At 39.2% G+C, this 27,651-nt stretch overlaps 1 protein-coding gene across 1 annotated transcript in view; it reads right to left on the reverse strand.

Moving 5' to 3' along the window:
* The window catches only part of Chchd3 (coiled-coil-helix-coiled-coil-helix domain containing 3), a 201,609-nt gene that overhangs the window by 144,241 nt on the left and 29,717 nt on the right, over positions 1-27,651 (reverse strand). Inside the window, exon 3 of the mRNA XM_028768451.1 lies at positions 6,261-6,342. Within this exon, the coding sequence (XP_028624284.1) occupies positions 6,261-6,342 (82 nt within the window). The remainder of the gene's footprint in view (positions 1-6,260; positions 6,343-27,651) is intronic.

Here is a 27,651-nt window from a genome sequence, read left to right on the forward strand (position 1 = left end):
GAAGAGCAGTGATCTACAGGAGCAGCTTCTAGGCCTAGGAGGACCTGTCACTGTCACAAAGGGGGCTCCATGTCTGTCCTCCAACAAGCCATCCACATCCTCAAAGTGGCCAGATGCAGGGGACACAGCACAACAGCAGCTAGACCAACCCAGGCCTTCACTGCGCTACTGAACAACTGTTATAGTAACAACTGTTTCTCAAATACCTGTAAACTCAAATTCAACTGTCCATGCCAGTGTGAATGACATGAAAAACTACTTACTACAAACAGACTGCTTAAGGTTACAGCCAAACTCTTCTTATGACAGGTCTGGATAAGTACTAGTTCTCAACAGTACTCACCAGCCCTCAGAGCTTCTTATTGTCTTTAACTTACTACATATCTATGAACTGCATAGAAGCTGAAGTTGTAGTTTTTATACTCATATAACTTGTGTATGATAGAAAGACTATGAATATTACACTAAATTAAGATAAAAATTTGTAGTCATTGGGTAATGTCAAATTATAAAGATACAATTTAATCTTTGTTTTATTTTAATATAAGATATAAGTAAGCAATATTAGTAACTTTTCACTAATATAAAGAAAGCTGAGGCAAGCCCACATTATTAAGAAGAGATGCTATGTTGGCTCACAGTTCTGGAGATTCAAGGCCACAGCTCTCAGTTTAACTTCACTCCACTAAAGCTGACAGCATCTCAGAAAGAACATACATGAAACCGTGTGGGCAGAGCACAGCCTGGCCTGGCTTGTTTTCACAGCAGCTCACTCCTGCAAGCCACCGGGGGTCCCATGAGACTACCCTAGTCATTCTGAAGGGTGGGAGGGGCACCTCCCTACTGTCCCCACCCTATGCATATATATTTTTCTAGGTCCCTCTCAAAGTTTCTATCACCTCCCACCTTACAACATCAGAAGCCAAGTCCTCCAACACAGGAACACTTAGGGGGCAAACCATACGAAAGCCCTGGCACTGTCTCTTCCAGACAGACAGCTGTAGTTAGTGTTTTCCAGAACTGGTGAGTCATTCGATTGAAAACTATCTGTGAGGATTTCCTAGGTTAGAGACACAGTACTTCAGTACATGACTACTTACATAGCCTAAACATGGCCATAACGCACAAAACTGTCTAGCCAAATCTCCCGTCCTCCTTATTTTACCTTTTTCTTCCAAAGGCTGAATGTATCTAATAATAATGTCGAAAGCATATTTAACAAAATGGACTTAGACACAAGGTAACATTATCATGAGCTTCACTATCACAATAAACTAACAGATACAAAAATGTTTTCATTCCTATTTTTAATTTCCTATTCCATACCACTATCAATGGAAAAAAATAAGTTAACTATGCTATGCTTTCAAGAAGACAGCTGATAAAATTTATGATTAATTTATTTAACTAAATTAAGACTCAATGAATATAATATAATTTTTCAAATTACTAAAACTGAGGACAAATCTCAATTGATATCTATTTAAAAAATAGCAGGCAGGAACCCTCTCAGCTGACAGACAGCTAGCTACACAACTGGATAGCTACTCCTTTTTCCTTCTTGATTTCCTGAAGAAAGGTTATTAAAACTAAAACACTCTCACTTTTATAGGTAAAGAGGTGAAATTCGAATGTCAAGGGTTAAAGGTCAGAAGTAGTCATATTTTTCTTGCTGTCAGAGATTGGCTTTTGGAGGCAGGACAAGGGGAGAAGTAAATCATATTTTTAAAAGACTATGTTCAAACTGTAGCAATAGTGTATTGTATCCTTGTGACATTGGCCTGCTGTAGCTGCAAAAGCAGTATGGTCAACTTCAGCCTACATACACAGCAGACTGTCCCTGTAAAAATAGGCTGGCTGCTCTGGATTCTCAGCAGCAGACCAAATGACTGTTCCATCTAATAGATGTTTTAATGAGCAAATGCATGATTTCAAATTAGACAAAAGAATTTAATCATGGAGGCTCATAATCTGTAATTTGGGAGCATGATCAGAAAAATACCCCAGTGTCCCACAGATCCACAGTGCAGTGAATGGATAGTCCATGTACACATGTGGTTGGTTGTTTATGGTTTTTCATTAGAATATATAGCATAGGTTGCTGCAAAACTTGTACTCAGCTCTGCTGTCACTATGGCACTAACAAGAAATGTCTCATGAGGAAAGTCAGCATAAAGCCAGCATAAAGGAACAGGACCTAAAAGAAGTGGGGGTAAATACTGAGTGGCTAGAAGAAGTCTCTTGGGCTGACATGACTTTGTCTAAATGTGTGTGCCATGACTAGTCAGAACAGCAGAGAAAGGGCATCTGCTCTGGGAGGAAGGCAGGGCAAGCCTGCCAAGGTGCCAAACAATCTGATGGATCTCATGGTCTGGCGCGCAGATGGGCTGATTTCACCAACACATATTTTCCACACTTTCACATGCCTAAAGTACCTCCTGACTGCAGAGAGGGAGTCCTGCCTCGGGTGTCATCGCCTGCACAGAGCATCAAAATTTACAGAAGTGGTGTCAGCAGCTTGGAAAACTTCCAGAAGTGGCAGTGGAGCAATCCTTTAAGGAATGCTATATTGCCAAGGTTTTGAGGATGCCGAAGATGATACAATGTGGGGAAACTGGGACATCACAACTGAGCACCCTGAAATGGATCAATGAGTGAAGCCCAGTGTGCAAAGGCCTGAAACAGGCTTGAACCCTGGGACTTCACTGTTGGCACAACTGGCATTTTAGCCAGGCAACGCTTTTTGTTAGGGAGAGAAGGTAGTAGAGAGCCTGTCTTGTGAACTACATGAACTTTAGCAGCATCTTAGGTAGCATCTACTAGACTGAACAAGTGTGACAGCCAAGAATGTCTCTAAATATTGTCAAATGTCCCCTGGAGACCAAAATTCCCCCAGTTGAGAACCACCACCTTAACCAGTTTATTTTGTTTATGAATACACAGGCAGCATTTTTTTTTTCAGAATTAGTCTTAATGGGTTATTTTAATAAGAAACTCTAAGAGATGAAACATTGTATCACAATTTGCAGCCATTTTCTTTTCTCAGTGGTACATCTTGAAAGCAATGGCATCTTAAATTCAGGGAGATTCTACCACCCACTTCCCTTTAAGGGACCCTCGTCTGTATCTCCTGCTGAAAAATGGCTTCCTTTCTCCTGCAGTCTTAGCCAGTTCCATAGCCAGTTCCATTTTCCCTAGCTAATGGTTCTTCTGTCTTCCTTTTTGAACTATCAGGCTTCCTAAGTTAACCACAGTTAAGATTTGATCTTTTGGTTCAAAGAAATCTCCCTGAAATAAGGACCTGAGTTAAGCTGCCCTGACAGAAGACAATTCTACTGCAAAGTTGTTAAATCTTTCCTGCTTCTCCTCACCACTCAGCATCTGACAGAGCACAGATACAACTGGGTGTTCCTATATTTGTCTCTGGTTTTGAATGAGTTTTAAAATTTGCTCAAGAAAATGACTGCACTTAAAAAAAAGTTGACCATTTCACCTCACAGAAATAGGGAACACAGGAGAAGAGAGCCGGGTACAACATGGTTGAACATTACACAGTGCACATGTCATTAGAACATTCAATACTTTGCATCAATTAACAGCTAGGATGTGGAGTTATAATAATCCTATAAAGAAAAATATCACTGTGGAAATTAATTTCAATGTCCTCAAAGATACGTATTTGAAATTTACTTGTCTATGTATCTTTATTTAGATCTCATACAGTGGAGAACTGGTAGACAGTTCTGTGTGCATTTGAGAAAAAAGAAAAAACTTAGCCAGCAGGACTTGTGTAGGTGACAATGTAAGAGCATGAAGAACCACTCTGAAGAACTGCTTACAAGTTTTTATTCAAATTTAGGCAAAGACATGCCAATGTATAAATGCACTGTCACTCCAAGATGCTGCTTTTAGAAGACTGAATGAAAAATTTTCTTAATGCTTGTGCTAAAGTTTCTTCTCTGGTGAAGAAAAAAAAGGAAGAAGGTAGGAAAAGTTGTTGATTTGTCCAATTGTCATTTAGAATACACACTTTTTGTCAAGACTTGACAGCTGGGGGGTTGTTGTGAAGAAAGCTTCAAACAAAACATTTTTCTTAAAGAAAAAATAATAATAAAACAGCTGTTCTACCCTCTGGTCTCTGAAAAGGTGACAGAAAATAAACCCTTTCTCAATTGTCATTTGTCCAGGTTACAGCTAGGTGCCAACCGTATCCCACCTGGAGGGGCCCTCACGCTCCTGTTCGTCCATCTCATCCGCCCTTTCCCTTTCATGGCCAGAGCAGAACACATAGGAGTCAAATCATGCAGGGAAAAGCACGCATACTACCATGGTGAATTACAAAGGAAAAGCCTGCACCATGTGGTAATAAAGAACTCCCGAAATACAGTTAGCAAAGTAAACATGAATTTGACCCCCCCCAAATCCTTATGAAAATAAAATTTAATTAAAGAAAATATAATTTCAAGATATAAAAAAAATGCTACTATAACATGCTGCTTTTACTTCTTAATGAAACTGATGTGGATTTTTTTAATAAACTTCACTAATTATATACACTCCATAAACCTAAAGTAAATAAATAATTATAAAGTGTTTCATAGAAAGTCACTATAAAGACACACACACACATCTTCTGAAATGTTAGTTATATCTCAATTTTTTTAAGTGATAACGCTTTATCTACTTCCTTAAAAAATGATGGACATAGTCAACAGATTATATTCTTTTTCTGTATGTTGTATGGATACACTGTGAATTCAAACACATCAGCTGGGGGATGAAGGACAAAAACACTTAAATCACATGTTGAAGTTCCTACGGCCAATGAGGACTCCAATCCAATCCAAAGCTTCCTTCTACTACCTTGTCAAATGACTTACAAATAAATTCTAAGCTCCTGTTCCATGTAGGCATGTACCTACTACTCAAAGTGGAAAGCTATCACATTACCATATGACCTCAGTGTTCTATGTTCTGTGTAGCTTTCAGAACCTGTACAAGTAGGAAGCAAAGCCTTTGACTCTTTAACTTGGCTTATAATGTATTCGCACATTTCTATGTACAAACTTTAGATCTTTAAAACGTAACGTAACACGCTCTCAAAATAAATGTATGTATATGTATTATCTGGGGTTTTTTACATACTGCTTCTCTCCCCAGCTCCCACCAGTCTATGATTCTTGCAAATTATTTGAAAAAGCACACATGGATCTACATGACTTTCTACTGTACATGATTCATGCTTAACTTCCCCCAAGATGATACTGAACTGCTTCCAGGTTTTAACTCCATTACTTCAATGAGGTATTTATCTATTCTTTTTTTATAGTGTTAATAATGGCAACAACAAAATGGGAGTATCTACATATGAGAAGTCTAGAATAAAATATGAAAAAGTGGCTGGGTGGTAGTGGTGCACGCCTTTAATCCCAGCACTTGGGAGGCAAAGGCAGACGGATTTCTGAGTTCAAGGCCAGCCTGGTCTACAGAGTGAGTTCCAGGACAGCCAGGGCTATACAAAGAAACCCTGTCTTGAAAAACCAAAAAAAAAAAAAAAGAAAAAGTGGTTAGTTCTTCAAGACAGAATTATAGAGAACTTTCATTTTTAACTATGCAAATTTCTATGACATCTCAATTTTTTTTAAGTTGGTACATTACTAATTAGTGCTATTTATTAATTCAAGCCTTATGTGTGACATACGATATTCATCACTACCTACAATAGTATTCATTTTAATACAGAGTAATGGGCAACTGAATTTTCAATCTTAAACATATTCGTTTAGAGATTTAGATATTCCTAGGGACTCCTCAGAAACTAATTTCCATATGTTGAAAAAACAAAGCTCATACAACAATCATTCTTTAAAGACATGAACAATTTAGGGCTCTACCAACCACAATCTCAAAGCAAAAGAGCCAAGTGTCTATGTTCAGCATATTTAGAGTTCTGCCATACAAAGAAAAGTAATTTTGCTATTATTGCTTCTGCTGTTGTTTTGTTTTGTTTTAAATCACCAGTTAAGAGCATTTGCTGTTCTTGCAGAGGACCCACAAGGTGACTCACAACTCTCTTTAATTTCAGTTCCAGAAAATCCAGTGCTCTGTTGTGACCTCTACAGGTACCAGGAACACTGAAAGTGCATAGACATACATGCAAGCAAGGCACTCATCTACATAAAATAAAATAAATAAATCCTCCTTAAGCATGCTACTCATCGCAAGTCCACGCAAATCTTCTGAAGCTCCTCGGGACTCACCGTCTCTGGTGTTCCGACTCCTTTCTGGCTTGCTCCAATGCCAGCTCCTCAGCTACTCTTCTTTTCAACTCTTCATCAGAAGCTACAAGTAACACAAAAGCAGAAGGAGATAAAACAAGTAGCTTGCCAAAACAAAACAAGAAGAGATGGCTAAGCTGCATCTCAATGGGCAAAATGTTGCCAGGTGGTCAGTGCCTCCTTGGAATTCCCTGAGCACTGTAAAAAGGGCCAATTAGTATACTTTGAGAGTAATTGAATCATGAATCCCCTGGTGACTTAGGAATTTCCACACCTGCCAAAATTTATAATAAACTCAAGGAACTACTTGCTGCTTAAGTGGGTTCTAAGCCATTAAGTGAAGGTCTTTAAAATGATGTCCTAACATTAAAGCCTGACAATATCTGTAAAAGGAGGTCAGACTGTCAAGTACTTTAGGGACGAAAGTGATGCTAAAAGCTTCTCAATTCAATAATTAAATAATTAACACAAATATTTATTACAGAGCATGGAATATTTGTATTTATATTTATTTTCCATAATTTATGAAAAGGGTATTTATGATTAATGGGTATTTAGAAACCATATTTTCTGGGATATGTGTCATTCAAATCAAGTGCCAACACCTGGAGAGAAACACGGAACAGTACTGAGCACACAGCTGGAGCTTCCTAAGTACCTGGAGACTTCACTGGCAACATCTGGCCTTTCCAATTAAAAGACTGTATACAATATGTCTTGTAAAGATTCTTACAGCTATAACAGTAAATAACGGACAAGTTTTACAGACTACTCTAAGAGCTTTCCATAAGAAATAAGTAAAAACCATCTCTTTCCCATTAGAAAACTACTAACTAAAATTATTAGCAGAAAGCCTCAAAACCATTGGGAGGATTTAAAAAAACAGAGGACCTAATGTTATTCCTAATAGTTCCACTTCTTAGCTGGAAGACCAGACAATCCGTATACATTATTTGGTGACCCAGACATAAGAAATACATACCTTATCTCAGACATATGCAAAAACTTACAATATGGAACAAAAACCCTTTTTAAAATATGGAACTGACCCTAAGCAATAACCATTCGTGATGGTACATAAAAGGTTTGAAGGCTGTTTCCCCTCGGTTATAGACTGTATGGAAGCAACGACAGCATCAAGAACATCATCAAGGAATGGAAAGAGGAGTCACAGAATGAGGGTGGGGGCTTAACCGATCAGAGCTTACAAGGAGACTTGTAGGCAGAGATTATAATATATCCAAATGAGAAAATATAATACCAATAAAAACCAGTAAAGAATATAAATAGGCATTGTTTAAAAGAAGATAAGCAAAAGGCAAAAACATACAGGAAACTGTTCAACATCAGTCACTGGGAATATGCAAGCCAAAACCACAATGAAACAAAATGCCACTTGATACACAATGATACACAGATTCGTGCAATCAAAAAGGCAAAGAGTGAGAAGTGGTGAAGAGAGAAACCCAACCCGCATACATTACTGGTGGGGACATAAATGGCATCACTAGGGATTCTAAATGACACCTCTGCCAGGATAAACAAGTTGGCAGTTTCCCAAAATCCTCAATGTGATCCAAGAGTTGAGCTCTCAGGTACTGCATATGCTCAAGAGAACTCAAAGTATTTACTCATACAGAAACTTGTTTATGAAAATGTGTAACATAATTATTGATAATAGCCCAAGAGGAGATGATCTAAATGCATATCAGCTAATAAACAGGTAACTAAAGTATGGCACATCCACTCATGTAATTATATAAAAAGGAATGAAGTCCTGGTACATGCTACAACAAAGATGTATGGGAAGGAACTCAGGGACAAAAGGTTAGATACTGTCACAGACTGTATGCTCACTTTAGTATGCCCAGGAATGCTAGTATGCTGAGTGGTAGCTGCCTGGATGGAGAACATGGGGAATGAGAAGGACAGCAGGTTATCTTCCACTGCTCTTGGTGACGACGATACGTGTAGATGTGTGGACATATGCACCCTTTGGGGTCTTTTGTCCATCTGGTTGGTTGGTTGGTTGGTTGGGTTTGTTTATGTGTTTGGGGTGGGGTGGTGTATACTAGTTCCTCTTGAGTTTTTTAAAGACAGATCATTACCAACTTCTGAGAAAAGCTCTCAATGTGAGACAATCCCCTCAGGTTGGACATAGCTCCACTAGAAACACACATAATCAGTACTACCTGATCAAAACCTATCCTGAAGTCTGGCAGACCAGGGTAAGCAACAGGTTGTCAATCTGCAGCCACATCTGAGTTCCAATCACAGTAGAACACTTTTTCTCAGGTAAGATTCACTAGGATTCTCTGTCAACGCTCACTCAACTGGTCAAATAAAACTAGGCCTCTGGAAGACCTCAGTAGGTTAGGTCTAAATACGACTCACTGAGATCTGTTTTCCGTGTAAGCTGAGAAAAGAAAGGCTCGTGTCTTTTTGGTTTATTAGGTTATTTTTCCAAATTATTGGGGTCTAATAGGCAAAAACAGTATATACTCAATGTGATTATTTAATATCATACAAATTACATAATGACTACATTAATGCATTTGCCACCAGTTTATCGTGGGTGTATTGTTGGGTCTTATCAAATCTCAAGTACAAAATATGTAAAATAAAGTCACCATGCTGCATATTCTGTCTGTCCGGAGCTTCCTCACCCAGAGCTGAAAGTCAGCAACCTACCCCCAGCGCCTCCCTGCTCTCCATGCCACAGATGCTCTCTCTGCATCTGCGGGCCCAGCTTCTCAGGTTCCATAGTAAGGGAGTCTTAGAGCATGCAGCATGACTTTCTGCATTGGCTCCTTTCCCTTAGTGCAATGGCACATCCTGGTAGCTCATTTCCTGTCTGTGACACTGGAGCTTCCTACCAGGGAAAGGCCCAAGCAAGCACTGATGTGATCACTGGGACAAAATGAAAATGGCACTACCAAATGGCAACCAGGTGGGTGGATGACAACAAGGCCATGCAGGTAAGACTGCAGGCGCAGTGCTGTGGAGAGGGGAGGGAATGCAGACTGGAGGGTGGCTATTCTTTCCCAATACTCTCTGCCTGTCCTAGTCAGCCCCCAAGCCTGTGGTAAGGCTAGAAGCAGAGCAAATGGGTTAAAGGTAGCATAAAATAGGCAGGCCACAAGGGGTGGGGGAAATGCAAACAGGAACCTACCAGCAGGAAAAAAAAGGAAGGGAGGGAGGGAGGGAGGGAGGGAGGGAGGGAGGGAGGGAGGGAGGGAAGGAAGGAAGGAAGGAAGGAAGGAAGGAAGGAAGGAAGGAAGGAGCAAGAAAGCTCTAGAAGGCATGCCCAAGTGAAGGCATGCCCAAGTGATGGGCTGGGTAACAGTCCTTCTGGTAGGTAAAAGGAACAGAACACGGCTGTATAATGTCCTAGCTAGTTCCAAGAAATGGGAGGAAAAAATTCATAACTTTTGGTCTCAAGGTCACAGCAGGAAAAGTAATTACCTAAGCTAGCATCCACATTTTAAAATGACAAAAGATAACTCATGACCTAGCACAGAGAATTTAGAATCTACAGTAGCAGATCAAAGCACAGGCAGAAAATAAGCAGTGTGGTAATGGCTCCTGAGCAAACCTAAGCTTCATGTTATTTGTTTTTAAATCAATAGAATACAGAAAGCAACAATGTATTTCTTCTGATAGGTCAGATTCAAGCGCCCAGGAGAAAAAGATACAGCGCTCAGAGCCCGCTATTTAAAACAGCCTTTCTGGAAACTTCTCCAACTCTCTGGATCTGAACATTTTCTCAACTACAACTGTTATTAAACTAAAAGGTCAGGGTTTCAGGACCAGCTGTTCTGAGAAGCTGAGGAAAGGCAACTTTGCCCATTAGTGCTGAGAGTTCTCAAGCAGACCTTTAGGAACTGATAAGGTTTGAGAGATGAGAAGTCTGAGAATTGCTCAGGCCATCTAAAGGAGACCTGCCACAGAAATCTGCACATGCTATTTCCAGTTCAGTGAGTATCGCTGGCCCTGTGGCTTTCCCATGCATACACACGTTCCCTTTAGAATGTTATGGCTTAAAAGATGTTTTCTTCAAATACATGTACCCCATACCTTGGAAAAGTCTCAAAAAAATCACTGGAAGTTCTCCATACTGAATACATTTTAATGAACAGTAACATGTTTTGTCAAATAGTTATAGAAAATAGGACACAGCATAAAGTGAAGAAAAAAAAAAAACTAAGAGCTGCTACTGCTTGATTATATCAAGTACCTTCAACCTCTTACCTGAAAATAATTCTTGATTAAAAACAGCTCATGAGTCCTAACAAATTTTTTTTATTTGCTCACTTGTTTTAACTAAAAAGAAGTTTTGGATAGTTCAAATAGGTTTTTTGGAAATCCTATAATTCTCTCCACATCCAAATATCTAAACTATAAATATGTATTTAAGACCAAGTAAGACTCTCCAAGATGGCTATCATATTCAATTCTGAGCAGTCTCGGAACTGTGAGTGCTGTGGTCACACCCCTCAGAGAAATAGAGCGCACACTCCAGCTCTTCTATACCATCTGACGTTAGAGTCCAAGAATCGCTGAGGGAAGACCCCAGATTCAAATAATATGCAAAGGCAAAGAAAGACCTTTTACTCTGCAGCAATTACCAACATGCGGAAGTCAACCATAAATCAAAATGGCAACAACTCCAGGGACTCAGAGACATCCTTTAAGCAGGGCTAGGGAAATTTTCACAAGGGTTAGGTAACCTCTGATATGATTAGTAGGAGCAAAGTACTGACATTTTGTACAATTGTGATTGGTTGCTAAAGTAGTTTCATTATATTCGGTGAGACCTTGAGGAGTTTTGGAAAGCAGCTCCATTCTGGCTTTGTTTCTCGTCCAGCTAGCTGTCCCAGGAGCTGAATCAGCTCCAGACCTACCCTCCCTAAGTCAGGGCCATCACTGACTACAGGCCCATGGTCACTGGCTCCTTCTGAGAAGCTCAGTATGCTTCCTGGACAACTGACATTTTTATTCCCAAGGTTTTAGGACCTCTCAGTGGCTCGTGGCTGACTCTGTTACAGAGATGCTGATGACACCAGGGGGCAGTAATGAGGACACCTTTACAACAAATCCCTGAGCTGTGAACAGAAACAAGGAAGGCCTTACACACTCATCATCTATGGGAAAACACAATTCCAGATTTACAGAATCATCTCAGATCTCAAGGGACAAACCACCTTCCTGTGCCACTCCTCCTGCCTTTGTGGTTTCTGTGTCTAATCCCTGCACATCAGTTACAGTACTTCTTTTGGGGGTTGGGGAGTGAGATCGGGTTTCTCTGTGTAGCTCTGGCTGTCCTAGAACTTGCTTTGTAGACCAGGTTGGCCTCAAACTCAGAGACCTGCCTGCCTGTCTCCCAAGTACTGGGATTAAAGAAATGTGACACCACTGCCTGGCCTGATTTTTTTGTTGTTGTGGGGGGGGGGGTTGGAGAGAGGGGTAATGTTGAGGTAGTAAGGGGGAAACAATAATTCTTAATCTCTAATGAATTGTTTTAAAAAACTAAAACTTGCTACTTAGAAAACACCAGTTCCTTTGGGATCACCCCTCTACTTAACCTCCCTTTGGGCCATTAGTTTAGAGATAAACATCATGTCCAATCATTAAAAAAAAATTATTATTTTCTGTGCTGAACTCTGAGAGAAATTATGAAGCTGTACTATGTGGAGAGAATGTGTTACTGTTTAACACAAACAGATTTTAGAGGATTCTGCCGTCTCTGGATTTAGACACTTGAGCTACAGCCTGCAGCAAAAGATACACTCAAATTACATTTCCAACTCCACAGAAACACTCATTAATCGTAAGATGGCAATAAATTCATTAATATGAAGAGAACTTATTTTTAAAAGCACTAATGAAAGCATCCATGCAATCAATGAAATACAACCCAGAATACTACAGCTCAAACAGCCCGGCATGTGCTGCAGGATAACTCTTGTCCTCCGCCGCAGCTCCTAACAGGTGCAGGCTTTGATGACTAGGATAGATCTCAGGGGTAAATAAATGTGTAGCAGTTTGTCATTTGTCACACATCCTACCTGGAAGATAAACTTATTTAAACACACAAAGAAATACACATCCAAAAATAATATGTTCTGGCAACAATTAACATCACAATGCAATGTCCTGTTACAGGAAATATATCTTAAAACTGCTTCAAAAATCTGCAACCTGTCTACATGCCCAACAGGGTAACTGTGCCTACTAACACATTAAAGTTAATGAGGATAGAATAAAAGTTCCTAACATCACATTCATAATCAAAAATATTATATCAGAAGACATAGTGTTACAAAGAGTTTGGTAACCTAAACATTTAGGCGCCAAGTTAATAGTCTATTTTGCAGTGTCGTTCCTTCAACAGGATTTATACACCCTTGTAAACTTCTAGTTTAAATGGCATAATATGCAAATAATCCCCATTTCATTGTTTGCTTCACGATAAGCACTCACAAACCAGATCCACATTCCATTCTTTGTGAAAACACACATCAATACTGGGCTGCAGAAACTGAAGAGCAATAGATAGGTTTGTAATTCATAGCCTACAGTTTTCACATTCATAAGCAGACAATTTGTAAAACCAGCATTGAGAAGCAGATACATCTAGTATTTCATGTCTTAATATCCTGAATAATAGTTGCAAGATCTCACAAAGCCTCTAGGAAAATAAGATCTATAATTTAAATTAAAAAATAATAATTACCCCTGGATATTGTTTTTTGATGCATAGCTTAATTTTTGTTTGTTTCAAAAATGGATATATTTTATTCACTGGGGATACAAATATAAATTAAACACCGTTAACTCCCCAATCCCAAATGAAGTACAAAAAACACACAAACCCTGTTTCCATTTAATTCAAATAATCTCCAGTTTACTTGTTCAAAACAAGAGCAAGCTAGAAATAATAGTCTGGTCATACCTTTCCCTAGCTTTGACTTTGTTGAGAGCCTTCTATTGCTTCAGGGCACAGCTGTGGACCCGTAAAATAAGGACCCAAACCATCAAGTTTCCAATACCTTTCCCTCCTCTGTAACCACAATAAACAGAAGACAGATGAACTGAATTCCAGCTTGAGCCTCCATGTGCTCTAGAAAGCTCACTGAAATGAACATAAAGGAACAAAGTGGCCTATCACAGGCAACAACATGCTGCCAGTTGTTCTACTTAAAGTGGCATGTCATTCATTCACAGAAATTATCTCTCAGGTACCAAACCAGCAAAGTATAGGATTTAAGATGAAGCAGAGAGAGAGAGAGAGAGAGAGAGAGAGAGAGAGAGAACAGGAAGCAAAATTGCAGGCACACATCTACAATCTACAGACTGGTTTGTGGAATTGAACATCCATCTCAAGGAAAAGCAAGGTGCACAGGCGTTATGTGGAGAAGACTATGGATCTCTCTCAAAATACTTCCGAACAAATCTCAGCATGCCAACTATCCATACCAAGTTTCTGTTCTGAACCCTCCCTTATGGAAAATCCAGAATTCTCCAAAACCACCAACACCTTGCTATTCACAAAGGAGGACAGGTGTTCAATAAGTTTTACCGTACTGGCTAAAACCTTTCGGTTTCAATGTTTGCTCCCAGTTTTCTGTTCACTGATGGGAGTTAACATTAGTTGATGTCACTCTCTCCCCCAAATCAAGGGCCATTTGGGATATCTAAACTAGGGAAATAAATTCCCTACACAACGCATCTATTTCAGCTCAATCCCATGCTCAGGTATAAGAGATGAAGACATACAGCAGTCCCTTACCATTAAGGAGCTGATGAATAATAGGGGAAGGCTGTGTTGTTGGGCTTTCCTGGAAAGGAAACATCCCAAGAAAAGCTTTCACTGAAGAGGTAGGACCTAAATTAACTAGCAAGTAACCTAATTAGCAAGTCCTAAATTAATACAAAAAGGAGAAGGAAAACAAAACCTGTTTGGAAGAAGTGAAAACAGAAGGGTATGCTGAACTGTGGGAGCTTTGGACACTAGGCGAGAAACCGGTGAGAGGAACGCTCAGAGAGGCCCGACTCCAGATGTAAAACCTGGGAGCAGCAGAAGGAACAAAGTGCTAGCAGGCATTTTTATCTGACAAAGGAAGAGGAAGTATAAGACCCTGACTGCTTCTCAATGTGAGGTCCCTACACAGTAAAACCATTAGGGGACTATTAGAAACCTACAGAAGCAAAGCCTCATGAGATGGGGCCCAACTATGTGCACCCTGGTTCTGGGGTACAAATGAAAGTGGACACCAGTGAGGGTGGAGTGGGTCTAAGATACCAAAAAAAAAAAAACATCGCCTGAGATGGTGAGATAAAAGAGAAAGATGGCAGAGGCACAGACAGTCAAGGAATTAATGCCCATGATGGTCAATTAAGTAAAGAGGAGAGATCCTTGGAGAAGCAAAGATAATGAGCTCGGTTTCAGACACATTCAACCAAAAGCAATGGAACAAGCACTACACGGGGCTGTAGGCAATTAGGTCTCTGGACCTGAAACTCAGATCTTATGTGAGATGTGGGTGAAAATGCAGGTCTGAGAATGGTTATTGCAGATCTGCGCTCAGAGAATTCTCCCAGGATGGGGCAAACATGTAAGAGAAGGGTAAAAGACTACAGAACAGAGTTAAAATTCATTGATGGGGGAGGGAAAGACATCGTTAGAGACAAAGAATGGGACGGAAAGGATAAGAACCAAGATACAGCAAGCTGAAACACTAAACAGACTGCATCCCGTGCGATTCCCACCGACAGGCAGCAGCCACCTGGACTGCGATGCGGATGAAGACTGTGAGGCCACGTCCAGGCTCAGTGAATTAATGTCTGCCTTGGGCATTTGAGGAAGACCTGGCAGTGTGCTTTGCAAATCACCTTTCATTCTGAGGAGTGTGTGGAAAGCGGGTCACATGTGCATTAGGAACCGGTGGGAGGAGAGTTATAGAAGCAGCTATTATAGGGTTCTGGGCAACAATTTTAGAAAAGAAACAAGAAAGGGTGGGAAATATAAATAAAAGATAATGTTGCAAATAGTGGAAATCTGTGCATCTTTGAAAGGCAGACATAATTAATTATATATTACTCAGCTATAAGATACTGTTGAATGCTAGTTATTATTCAAATATAATATACTGTTGAATGCTAGATATTACTTCTCAAAAAAAATTTAGAGGAGTAGTCTGTATACTTACAGAGACTACACTTCTTGATGTACAATAACACAGGCAATCAGCACTTATACACTATAAGCTATTTTCATAAAGACGATCCTGGTGCAGGCTTCATAGCACTATTTCTTTTTCTTTTAAAATGTTAATCAAAGGCTTTATAAGTTTGGTAATGCTCAATAACAAGATGCCCATACAATCAGAAGTGTAACCTAATACCCAACCTAGATATACCAACTATTTTTGACTGGCAGAGACACGAGAACATCCGCCTCCATGTTCCCCTCTCCCCTCTCCCTTCCCCTCCCCACCCATCTCCTAGCTCCTCCTCCTCTCCTTACTCCTCCTCTTCCTCTCTTTACTCCTCCCACCTTAGCTCCTCCTACATATCACCCTTCCTGTTAAAACTTTTCTCTCAAAAGTCAATTAGAGCATAACTATATCAATTTGTATCAGTAAGGTACAAGATAGACCTAATACCCAGTCCATCATTTTGTTGACTAAACAGAACCTCTGTCATCTCTCCTAACTAAAAGACTTAGTTCTGAACCTGGCTTTTTTCTTGGCTTAACTGAATTAACTAAAATTATAGGAAGCACAAAGCATAGCTTCTAAAACTTAGCCAGTTTATAGAGACCGCTGAACACCTGGACAGTCCCTATACTACAAAATGTTGGAGCATCCGCTCTTCAGCCTTCTGGCCCAGGATCATCTGACAGACCTGGTGATGCAGAATTATTAAGGGCTGATTACTCTGTCTTGGCAGATATAATCAGTCGACTATTCTGCAAGTGTGTCCTTTTCAGGACAGTAATTTGTCTGTAGATGAAAAGAGGCAGTCCTTGCCTAGTGGCTGTCTCACCACAACTGGAGTAACTCCAAAGACGCTCAATTTCTTATTAGAATCCAAGACAGGAAGCTGTCAGGAACAGACAGGTCTCCAATCAAAATGAACCTTAATGCAGAAATGTTTGTAATGTCAATTCTGTGGACTTCTGACGTTTTGAAAACCAACTATCCATGTAAGGCAATCTGGACTGCTGTCTGTTAACTCCTCTCAGCTATTTCTAAATAAAATATAGAAAACACCCTAACAATAAACCCAGAGCCATGAATTTGCTATAGGCCCTTAACTCACAGGCTAACCATCTCAAATCAGTTAAAAAAGTTAAAGAAGGACTGGGGCTAAGCCTTGTATTCCTAAATGTGTTATGTAGGCCCAATGCCTATGAGAGTAACAATATCAATCTCACTTCTATATCAATAAGAAACTTGTACCAATGAAAACCTTAAATTTGAAATCAAAGTAAATTTTATACCATTTAAGAAATAACTTCAGCTTAATAACAATTACACAGATTTCTACCAATACGTTATTGCTGTGCAATAAATCATAGCTATTCCTCCCTGCTCCAACAAAACCACTACTTTTCCCAAAGACAGCCCAATATTAACCACCTCAGTCCCCAAGCTCAGGAAATAGGGGCACTGACTATTCATTAACTTCTTCAAGCTGATTATGGGTGTTGAGATATTAGAAGAGGGGTGGGGGGGAGAGTAAATTGATAAGCCTCTGATGTCTGTGTCTTCACTGCATCCAGCTGAGATTCCAGGACATCAGAGGTTGGAAGAGGTCTGCTCAACTTGCTTGATGAGTAGATACACCAAGGCTGTGTATTTTGCAATATACAATTCTCAAAACAAATTTTAGTATCAAGATTTTTTTTTGTTTGAATTCTGGAATCTAGACTTCTGGTGGCCTATCTCTGTCATGTCTAATCCATATAATTCTGGGAGTTTCTATGAGGGTGTGCTCCCACAATCCTCCCATTCCCACCTCCCTGTTCTCAAATTCCCCAACACTAGGGAATCCAAACTATTGGGTACCAAGGCCCTCCACTTCCACTGATGCCTGACAAGGCCATCCTTAACTACCTATACAGGTGGAGCCATGAGTCTCTCCCTTTGTGTTCTCAGGCTGGAGGTTTTAGAATGGCTACTCCAGCTTGTTTCTTAGGACCATTTGCTGGAAAATTTGTTTTCTAGCCTTTTACTCTAAGGTAGTGTCTGTCTTTGTCACTGAGGTGGCTTTCCTGTAGGCAGCAAAATGCTGGGTCCTGTTTACATATCCAGTGCGTTTGTCTATGTCTTTTTTGGGGGGGAATTGAGTCCATTGGTGTTAAGAGATATTAAGGAACAGTGATTGTTGCTTCCTGTTATTTTTGTTATTAGAGGTGGAATTATCTTTGTGTGGCTATCTTCTTTTGGATTTGCTGGAAGAGGATTACTTTCTTGCTCTGTCTAGGGTATAATTTCTCTCCTTGTATTGGAGCTTTCCCCCGCTACTATCCTTTGTAATTCAGGGTTTGTGGAAAGATATTGTATAAATTTGGTTTTGTCGTGGAATATCTTGGTTTCTCCATCTATGGTAATTGAGAATTTTGCTGGGTATAGTAGCCTGGGCTGGCATTTGTGTTCTCTTAGGGTCTGTATGATATCAGTCCAGGAGCTTCTGGCTTTTATAGTATCTGGTGAGAAGTCTAGTGTAATTCTTATAGGTCTGCCTTTACATGTTACTTGGCCTTTTTCCCTTACTGCTTTTAATATTCTTTCTCTGTTTTGTGCATTTGGTGTTTTGATTATTATGTGACAGAAGGTATTTCTTTTCTGGTCTAGTCTAATTGGCATTCTGTAGGCTTCTTGTATGTTTATGGGCCTCTCGTTCTTTAGGCTAGGGAAATTTTCTTCTATAACTTTGTTGAAGATAGTTATTGGCCCTTTAAGTTGGGAATCTTCACTCTCATCTATACCTATTATCCTTAGGTTTGGTCTTCTCATTGTGTCCTGGATTTCCTGGATGTTTTGTGTTAAAGACTTTTTGCATTTTGCATTTTCTTTGACAGTTGTGTCAATATTTTCTATGGTATCTTCTGCACATGAGAGTCTCACTTCTATTTCCTGAATTATGTTGGTGATGCTTGCATCTATGACTCCTGATTTTTTTCCTAGGTTTTCTATCTCCAGGGTAGTCTCCCTTTGTGATTTCTTTATTGTTTCTACTTCCATTTTTATGTCCTGGATGGATTTGTTTAATTCCTTCACCTGTTTGGTTGTGTTCTCTTGTAATTCTTTAAGGGATTTTTGTGTTTCCTCTTTAAGGGCTTCTACCTGTTTACCTGCATTCTCCTCAAATTCTTTGAGAGCGTTATTTATGTCCTTCTTAAAGTCCTCTATCGTCATCATTAGAAGTGATCTTAAATCTGAATCTTGCTTTCCTGGCGATATGGGGAAATCAGGACTTTCTAGTGTGGGAGAACTAGGTTCTAATGATGCCAAGTACCCTGGGTTACTGATGCTTATGTTCTCGTGCTTGCCTTTCGCCATCTGGATCACCTTAGCGCTACCTACTCTGTCTCTCACTGGAGCCTGTCTTTCTTATTATCTTGGTTGTTTCAGACTGTGTGGGGTGGGTGTTACTACTAGGGTTAGAGCTGGGGCCCAAGATCTGCTCAGTGCTCGGGTCCAGACCGGAAGGAACCAGTGCTCTGGGACAGGAGTGAATTCCTGGGTCCTAGTGGGTCCCAGTTACTCCCTGTTTGTTTGGTTTTTTTTTTTTGGGGGGGTAGGTGCTGTCTCCTTACCTAAGATACTGCCTGGGTTAGAGCTCCTGGGAGGCCCGCTTTCTCTGGGTTTTGTGAGACTGGGTGCAGAGCAGCCTCCCGGAATCTGCTCAGTGCGGGGGCCCAGACTTTCGGAAGGATCATAGCACCATTTCTTACAGGCTATTTGATAGCAGTGAAACAGAATGGGCAAGCCCATCATTACATGCTAAAACAAAATTTAACCAAGACAATACCCTTACTTAAATAAATTGGTAAATAGAATATCAAACACCATCCAGTACTTAACATCATAAACCAATCTTGATTCTACTGTTATGAACTAGTATGTTTGCCAGTAATGTGTGCATTTAATCCTCATTATCTACTGCACATTTGTTAAATTCCTGAATTCCACTAAACTACTACTTAACTCTTTAAGTTCTGTCCAACACTATTTTCTAAGGGGCCGTTTACATTTATGTTTATAGGCAATCAAAGTTCAAGGAAAGCAAAAGCCCCAAAAGTCTATAAATAAAATTTATCTTTCAACATTTTATACCATGGAGAAAATCAACTAATCTCATCTTAATTCATGACTTAACCAGCATACCTCCCGTAAGGAAGAAGACAAGAGTCCTGGCTCTAGGTACTGGACCACTGCAAGACAGCAGAAACAGCATAATAGTGTCTCCTGGAAAGTTTGTTTGTTTGTTTGTTTTAAAGAAATTTACATTTTACACTCCCACTTAATTTTTACTTTATTTGTGATAGTTCAACTATATTAAAATGTCAGGGCAGCATATTAGTGTATGTTTCATTAAGCCATAGTGCAATATCTCCATCTCTATTTTCTGTTTAATTCAGATTCTGATCATTAGATCAGCCTCTCAAGATCAGATTATAATAACTACAGTTCTGTTGGTTTTTTTCCTTCATCTAAAGTAACAAATCTTCACTTAACATTCAGAAAACACCATTGCAATATATTCATAAGCAGTTATAATCTTTAAGAAAACAACCATATCTCTCTGTGAAGCACTGCGGAAGCTCGGCGACTCAGCAGATCACGGCTTATCTGTTTTTAAAACATGAGACTACAGAGGGGTTTCAAGACCAAAGCATGGTCTTTCATTTAAAGGTAAGAATGTAGTTGCCCTTTTTCTAAAAGTAAAATAAGTCATCCACAGTACAAGTAGGCTGAAAACATGATCACAGTAAAAGAAAAATTATTGATTATGGTGAGAGTCATAATGACCCACAAATCTCCTTAATATCAATGTGAGACGGAGGAAAGATGTGAAATTTCTTCCTACTGCTAGCAGACATTTTTTTGTATAACTTCATGTGTTGTGTGAGGTTTAGGAGTGTCAATCCTGTAGAACTGCAAGGACTATATGAAATAAACAAAAAAGGACTACGGATGTGGCTCAATTGGTCTACCTAGCAAATGGGAAGTCTTGGGTTCCAAACCCCAGCACCACATAAAATCAAGCTTAAGATGACACATTAAATCCTAGCACTCATGGGAGCTGGATGGTCCGAAGTTCAAGGTCATCCTCAGTTATATAACAAGTTTGAGGTCAGTCTAAGCTCCATGAAATACTGACTCAAAAAGGAAAAAGACAAAAGGAAAAGGGAATGTTATAAAGTAATAAAAAAGGTCACCTGTGCTCAGTCCAGTCTTGTCTTTTTTGTTTTGTTTTGAGCTGGAATTGAACCACAGTCTTATGAATTCAAAGTTAAGTGTTCTAACACTACTCTCATCTCAACTTCCCGTTCCATTTCCTAGACCAAAACAGTTTGTATTATGACTATGATCCTGAAGAAAAATAGGTAAGAATCCAACACAAAATGCTAAGTAACATAATGTCCAAAGTAATTTTTTTAAAAAAGGAACAAAAAAATAAAAAAACAACAAAAACAAAAAAGAAATAATAAAACAATGAGATCTCACTATGTAAACATTCAGCTACAGATACTCCGAAAGATGTAAGGAAATCATTTGACTCTTGAGTTCATGTGTTAAATCAGCACAGTGGCAAAAGCAATAGCTAGAGCTACATGTAAGCTGTATTCCTGGAAAATGCAAAATACTTTAAAACCATATAAAAATCCTTTGTTTACATAGTAAACAACTAGGCTCTAGCCTGGGTAATGAGGTTTTGAATGGCATGAACTTCTGATGGGACAGTCAGAAGCTGAGGGCACACAGTTCTTTAAGAACTACTCCCAAGTACTGCCACTGAGCACCATCCACAGTGTCACAACTCACACCTTACATACCTCAGTGCCCTGCCACCAAGAACTACTGCTCTCAACTAAAATACCCACCCTGATCAAAAATAAAACATAGGAACCTTTGATTCTTATGGTTTGCACAGCCACTAGTAGCCAGCAAGTATTCTAATCAAAATATAGGTATGGGTGGAAAGCTGGCTCAGAGGATAAGAGGAGCATGTTTATTCTTGCAAAAAAAACAAGTTTGAGCCCAGTACCCACAGAGTAGTTCACAACCACCTTTAGCTCCGATTCTGTAGCTTCCATATCTCACTGGCCTCCAAGGGCATCAAGTATGTACACGGTATGCAGACAAATATATAAAGGTAAAAAAAAATACACATAAATTTTCAAAATATGGAAAGATAAAATGGGAGATGACACTAAAATGTTCACCCCCAACATAATCTTTCGGCTTCCTCTACAAAAAAAAAAAAAAAAAAAAAATTGCCCAATTCCACTCACTGATTATTTTGAATTCTCTTACAGTATCACTACTACTAACTAATCAACTTGTCATTTCTTTCCTGATACTACAAGCTGTATCCTAAAAGGGCAATGATACTATTAGTAATCCAATGAAAATGGAAAAGATAGGGACAAATTACAGCCTAAAGACAGGCCCTGGTAGCTATAAAGGTATCACAAGAATGCAAGGAGCCAGGGAGATGTGCCAGACTGGTGCAATGCTTTCAGTACCAACCACAGGCATTCTCAGATCGCTGTCTTCCAGAACATTCACAGGTTTATTTCTTCCCATCCACATACTTTCCATCAAAACTAGCCATATCAAATAAATGTTGGACAACTAAAACTAAAATGCATCATAGATGATAATATCAGAATTCACACCAAACCCTTCAATGGAGCCATACTATGTGATATTCAATGAAAATGAGAAAGGAAATTATCATTACTCACCTAAAATAACTGCTAGTAATTCGGAGATTTCCTTCTCAAATTGTTTTTCTAAACACCTAAAACAGTTAGCCTTCCTGGTAGCATATAATATAAAACTACCTATAATAGATGGCATAAAGACGGCAAGAATGAGTATCATTCAAACATATAGGAAATTTTAAAGGAAAGCATTTAGAATTCTTCTCAAGTAACTTTGGCAATTGGATCTAGTCTTTGAGAGTATTATCAGGTCAAGTCCCTATGGGAACTCACTAATAATTAGAATATTAACTGATTCTCTACAAATAATAATTTCCAACATACATAATAATTTCATAAAATAATTTGCTAAGTCATCTGAGATTTCCACTAAGGAGGATTTCCTACAAAGTTTTGCCCAGCTCTCATCCCATGTCCCATCTCCCATCTAGTTAGAATAAGTAAACAAATTTTCTCTAATTTTGTGACAAATTGTAAACTACATGTTTTAACACTTCTTGATAGTTTTAACATATCAGTTTCATAGCTTATAGAGAAATTAACAGAAAGAAGTTAATCTAATAATGCAATACATATAAAAGTCTGTAAAAAAAAAAAAAAGATACTCAGCCTTACACTCAGGTGCCGCTGACACGTGGCTGTGAAACTATAAGAGTATAAACAAGTAACACACTCTCCAGTCATGCCAGCATTGGGGTTGCTGGGGACATATGAAATAAACACAGATTCACATCAGCTTTGACACCAGCTTAAACGGAGTAGAAAAACATGAACTTCGTACACCAGATTTATCCCAATGGAGGAAACAGTTTTACAGAACAATGGTTTCTCCTGGTGCTATCCTTTGTGACTTAATTTATCTATAAGTTACCAATAAGATTTCTCTTGAAGAGGAATGCATCATGTATTCAAAGGTCAACGATAAACATCATCACACTAACAACAAAACTCTTCTGACTGAAAAATCTCTGGCATTTGATTTTAAAAGTCCTGACTGGTTTTCTATGTTATTACATTAAGCCAGTACGATATTTCACAAGAGGCTGTTTTAAACCATGCATTTTTCAGAATGCCAACATGCTATGAATGGCATTTTTTTTAAACCCATAGAAAAGACTATTTAAGAAGAATTTGTGATGTGTCTTGGATGGCACCAGGTCCAATTACATTAATATTTTAGTTTCTAATGGTCAATGCTCACTTATTTATTGAAAATGAATTTGATCTGACAGTAATAAGAATTAATGTCAATCTCTTTCATTGACTTTGAACAATGCTTAAGTCATAGACAATGATGAAAGATAAGGAGATGAAAGGGTAAAGTAAAATTGATGTTGATCAACCATTTCCTAAAACTTCATTTTCATGGCCAACCTAAGTGCCTATTAGACATCTCTCTAGGGAACATGAAGGCTGATAGCAAAGACCAAGATCTCCACAACAACATAAGGCTATATATACTTTACACAGAAAACAATGAAAACTCACTGAGCAAACTGAACACAGAGACATGGTCAGCTAAAACAGTACAACTACATAATAAAACACTATGCTAGTATTAAGAGACATGCTTTATAGAGAGAAAACAATGTTCACTATCCATTGAGGTGGTCAAGACAGTAGGCTGAACATGCTGCTTAGTCTTCTTCTTTTTCTTTTTTTTTCCTTCTTCTTTTTTTTTATATGTGTCTACCGCTTACAAATGCACAAAGAAACCATCACAAAGAACATACATATGCTAAGGATTATCCATGTGTTGAGAAAAAGAACCATCTTTCTTTCTCCCTATATACTTAATCCAAAAACACATTTGCACTTTGATGACAGTTCATATTATATTTAAACAACGCATTAATAAATTGGCAAATGAGGATGGAGAGACAGCTCAGCAGTTAAGAGTATTTACTGTTCCTGCAGAGGAGTCAGGTTCAGCTCCTGGCCCTCATGTGGTTAACTCCAGTTCCAAGAGATCTGACACCTGTTTTTGGCCTCCATCCCTGAGCTCCAACATGAACACAGTACACACAAGACTCATCCAGGCTCACTCACAAACACATAAAGAATAAATAAATAAATAAATAAATAAATAAATGTTTTTAAAATAGGAGAAATTATAAAAACACCTTATTAGGTTTACGCCAGGGCTGAAACAAGAAACTCACTTGAGCTAAAGGTGGAGGCCAGCCTAAGCAATCTACCAATAAGGCCTTATATCTTAAAAAAAATTACATGCATAACATTTCTATTTATCTACAATTTTTAGATTAAGTTTATAAATTTAAAACATTAAAAAATTTAAGGTGAAGATGAACTTTAAGAAGTCTTTATTGATTTGATCATGAGCATCAAATACACAAATTCCATGAGTTTAACTAAGAGAAATTCAAGGCATGTTTGTACCCACAAAGATAGCTGATATACTTAAGTGCCTAAAAGTGACTACCACAGAATCTAAGAGATCAAAACTACCAAACGGTTTGGCTTGATTTCGGTTGGTTTGGGTTGGTTTAGCTTCATTTGACTTACTTTGGTATGATTTGGCTTGGTTGGTTTGGTTTCTCTTCTTACAATTTCTGGGGAGCACAAGTTGACAGAACATAACATACAGTCTCTGTCAACTGCTATCTAGAAACACACATAAATAGCTATTTACTGAAGAGTTCCTCTATAATTGAAAATGATGAGAGTCAAGCATTGAAAGGGGATATTCAATAGCTATATTAAACATAGGCAGAAAATGGAGGGCTCTCGAAAAGCAAAAAATGGTCTCTTTTCACTCTAGATTTTCAAGTAGCATTTTATTTTTGTCTTCTACTTAGATATTTCAATTGATAATACCAATCTTCACTGTATGATGAATGATGCATGTTGCCTAGGAGAGCTGATGAAAATTCTCAGCCACTGACTTAAGCAATCAGCTGAGGTAAAGCGAGTCAGATAAAGGAACAAAAGAAAACCAGACTGTATCTTCAGTATCTCACAACAAATACCCCACAACAAAACAGTGCAAAGCTCTATGGAGATCTTCTTGTATAGGAAAGAGTGCTAACACAAAAGTCCTTAAATTGGGATGTTCTAAACCTTCTATAAGTTGCCCATTTTGAACATGTGTGATGGCACACACCTTTAATGGAGTATTTAGGAAGCAGAGGCAGGCAGAGCTCTGTGACTTCCAGGCCAGCCTGAACTATACTGCAAGTCAGGGATATACACTGAGATCTTATCTCCCCAAAAAAAGGCCACTTTGGCTGTGAAACTAACATACAGACTTGTTCTTTAGTCTACATAGACATATGCTTAAAACAAATATATAAATAAAGCTTTACTATAAATTTAAACTACATTATATTCATCCTTACAATTTTTGTGGCCACTAGCAAAATAAAACATTTAGTGCACTTTATGTGCTGATTGAATTTACACTTGGTAGTATCAAAATTTAGCTTTACTTCCTGAAAATGGAACTCGACAACTCCTCACAGGGATTCACAGCCTAGAGTGTCTCTAGTGAAAGCTATTATTTACCATACCAAACTTCATGTAGCTTAGTCTATGCACACACTGTAATCAACTGGCTAAAATGAAAAGATTCTGAATATCTATTTGTGGGAACGCTATCTCAAAAACAAATCATCGATTTCCACAAAATTTTTGAGACAGGATAGCAATGACAAACGACAAGACACAATAAGAGATAATAGCTTTATCTTGGTTTTAATCTCCATCTGATTTACTTGAATTTAAAGGAAATCAAATTAAACTATTCACTGCTTACAGCAGCAGAGGCTCCTCCACCAGATACTGTTTGTGGGATTGCATAAGGGTATCTTGGTTCTTGGCTGGGTGTGGGCCTGGAACCCCGAGACTCCAAGGGAGAAACAGCAGGTGTTCAGCCACATCCCCAGAACCCAGGGTCCTGATACTAGTCTAGTCTCCATAGACCTACATTGTTCAGTCATGTAGGCCATTACACCCCCTCCCAAAGTGCACAGGTAGAGGGTGTGACTACAGGCCTCAGGCCCTAGGGATTTACATACTAATAAAGGCCAGAGGGTGGAGCAAATTAAACATTCTTCCCCAGATCCTCCCCCTTTCTCCCTCCCTATTTAACTCAGGTGTGCCCTGAGTTTCAGGGGTTACATCCAGAACCATCTATCATCCGCCATGAAAATAAATCCTATCGGAACCAAGGACTTCCTCGTGTCACTGAGGCCTGCCATCGCCAAAGCCTCCAGCCTTTGGAACTCCAGACCTTTCTCCTGTATGTGGGACTCGCCAGTGTGGAAAGCCTCCGGGACACCACTGCAGCCTTTTTTTCCCACAACTGTTTATATGACTTTGGATATAAACTGAAAATCCCATGATGATACAGCAGGAGAAACAAAAATCTAAACAGAAATTTAAATGGGAAAAATGAAGTCTCTGTAACCAAAATATTCCACCTAACTCTACATTCAAAGGAGTGTTTCTTAGTGTTATCAACATTTCCAACACATAAACTATTGACAACAGCCTCCTGTACTCACTTGAAACCCCAAAGAAAATTATGAATGTCCAATAACAACGTGAGGTGCTACTGTCCTCTAGTCTTTACTTTTGGTTGGCCACATGCTGTTCAAAATAGACTGCACCTTTTCAGCTTCACCTGCACTTGGGGACATCCTGATAAGCAGGCTCCAGGAAACAGAATGAAGATGGACATCATACCCACAGCTCCAAGACAACCCAGGCCTGGCCTTAGCTGGACTCTACTCTGCATCCTGCAGTGAGGGAAAGAGATCTGAGGCATGTGGAGCAATAAGGCACAAGGCAGCTGCAGGAAGGAATCGAGTACACAAAACGTTGGTATGAAACACAGTACCTAATTAGTTTTTGCCCACTGTCACTCTGGTCTCTGGAGGGTATTCTCCCTCACACATCCTGCTACCATAGGGAAAATTCAGAGTCCTACTCCTCCCTTTTTTGAACTAGAGAACTGGAAAGAGTCTCAAAAATATGTGACTAGGAAAGAGAAACAGCTAAATGAATATTTAGGCACAGCCAGTGCACTTCAGCTGGAAGAGACCCAAAAGCAGAAGCCTGTTCTGGCCGAGCAATTTCTCTCCTTTATTACCCAGCATGTGTAACAGAGAACTGGAAAATCAGGAAGGCACCTTGTTGTTCAACACATGTGAAAGCCATTTTATTATTTCTAGAATGAAGGTCAGGAATTAGACTGCCCCACTCAGCTAATGAAACCACAGAGCTTTGCTCATGCCACTACCACAGAGCACAGGCTCTAGGACCAGACCCCTGACATATGCCATACTAGCCTACCTGTGACTGTTTCCTCACCAGAGAAACAAGTATAGCCACCATGCACCAGGACTGTTGATAAATGTATCACCTGATTGATATCAATACCTG

This window comes from Grammomys surdaster, unplaced genomic scaffold, assembly GCF_004785775.1.
Source record: "Grammomys surdaster isolate TR1022 unplaced genomic scaffold, NIH_TR_1.0 186, whole genome shotgun sequence".
In the NCBI taxonomy this organism is placed as follows: domain Eukaryota; kingdom Metazoa; phylum Chordata; class Mammalia; order Rodentia; family Muridae; genus Grammomys; species Grammomys surdaster.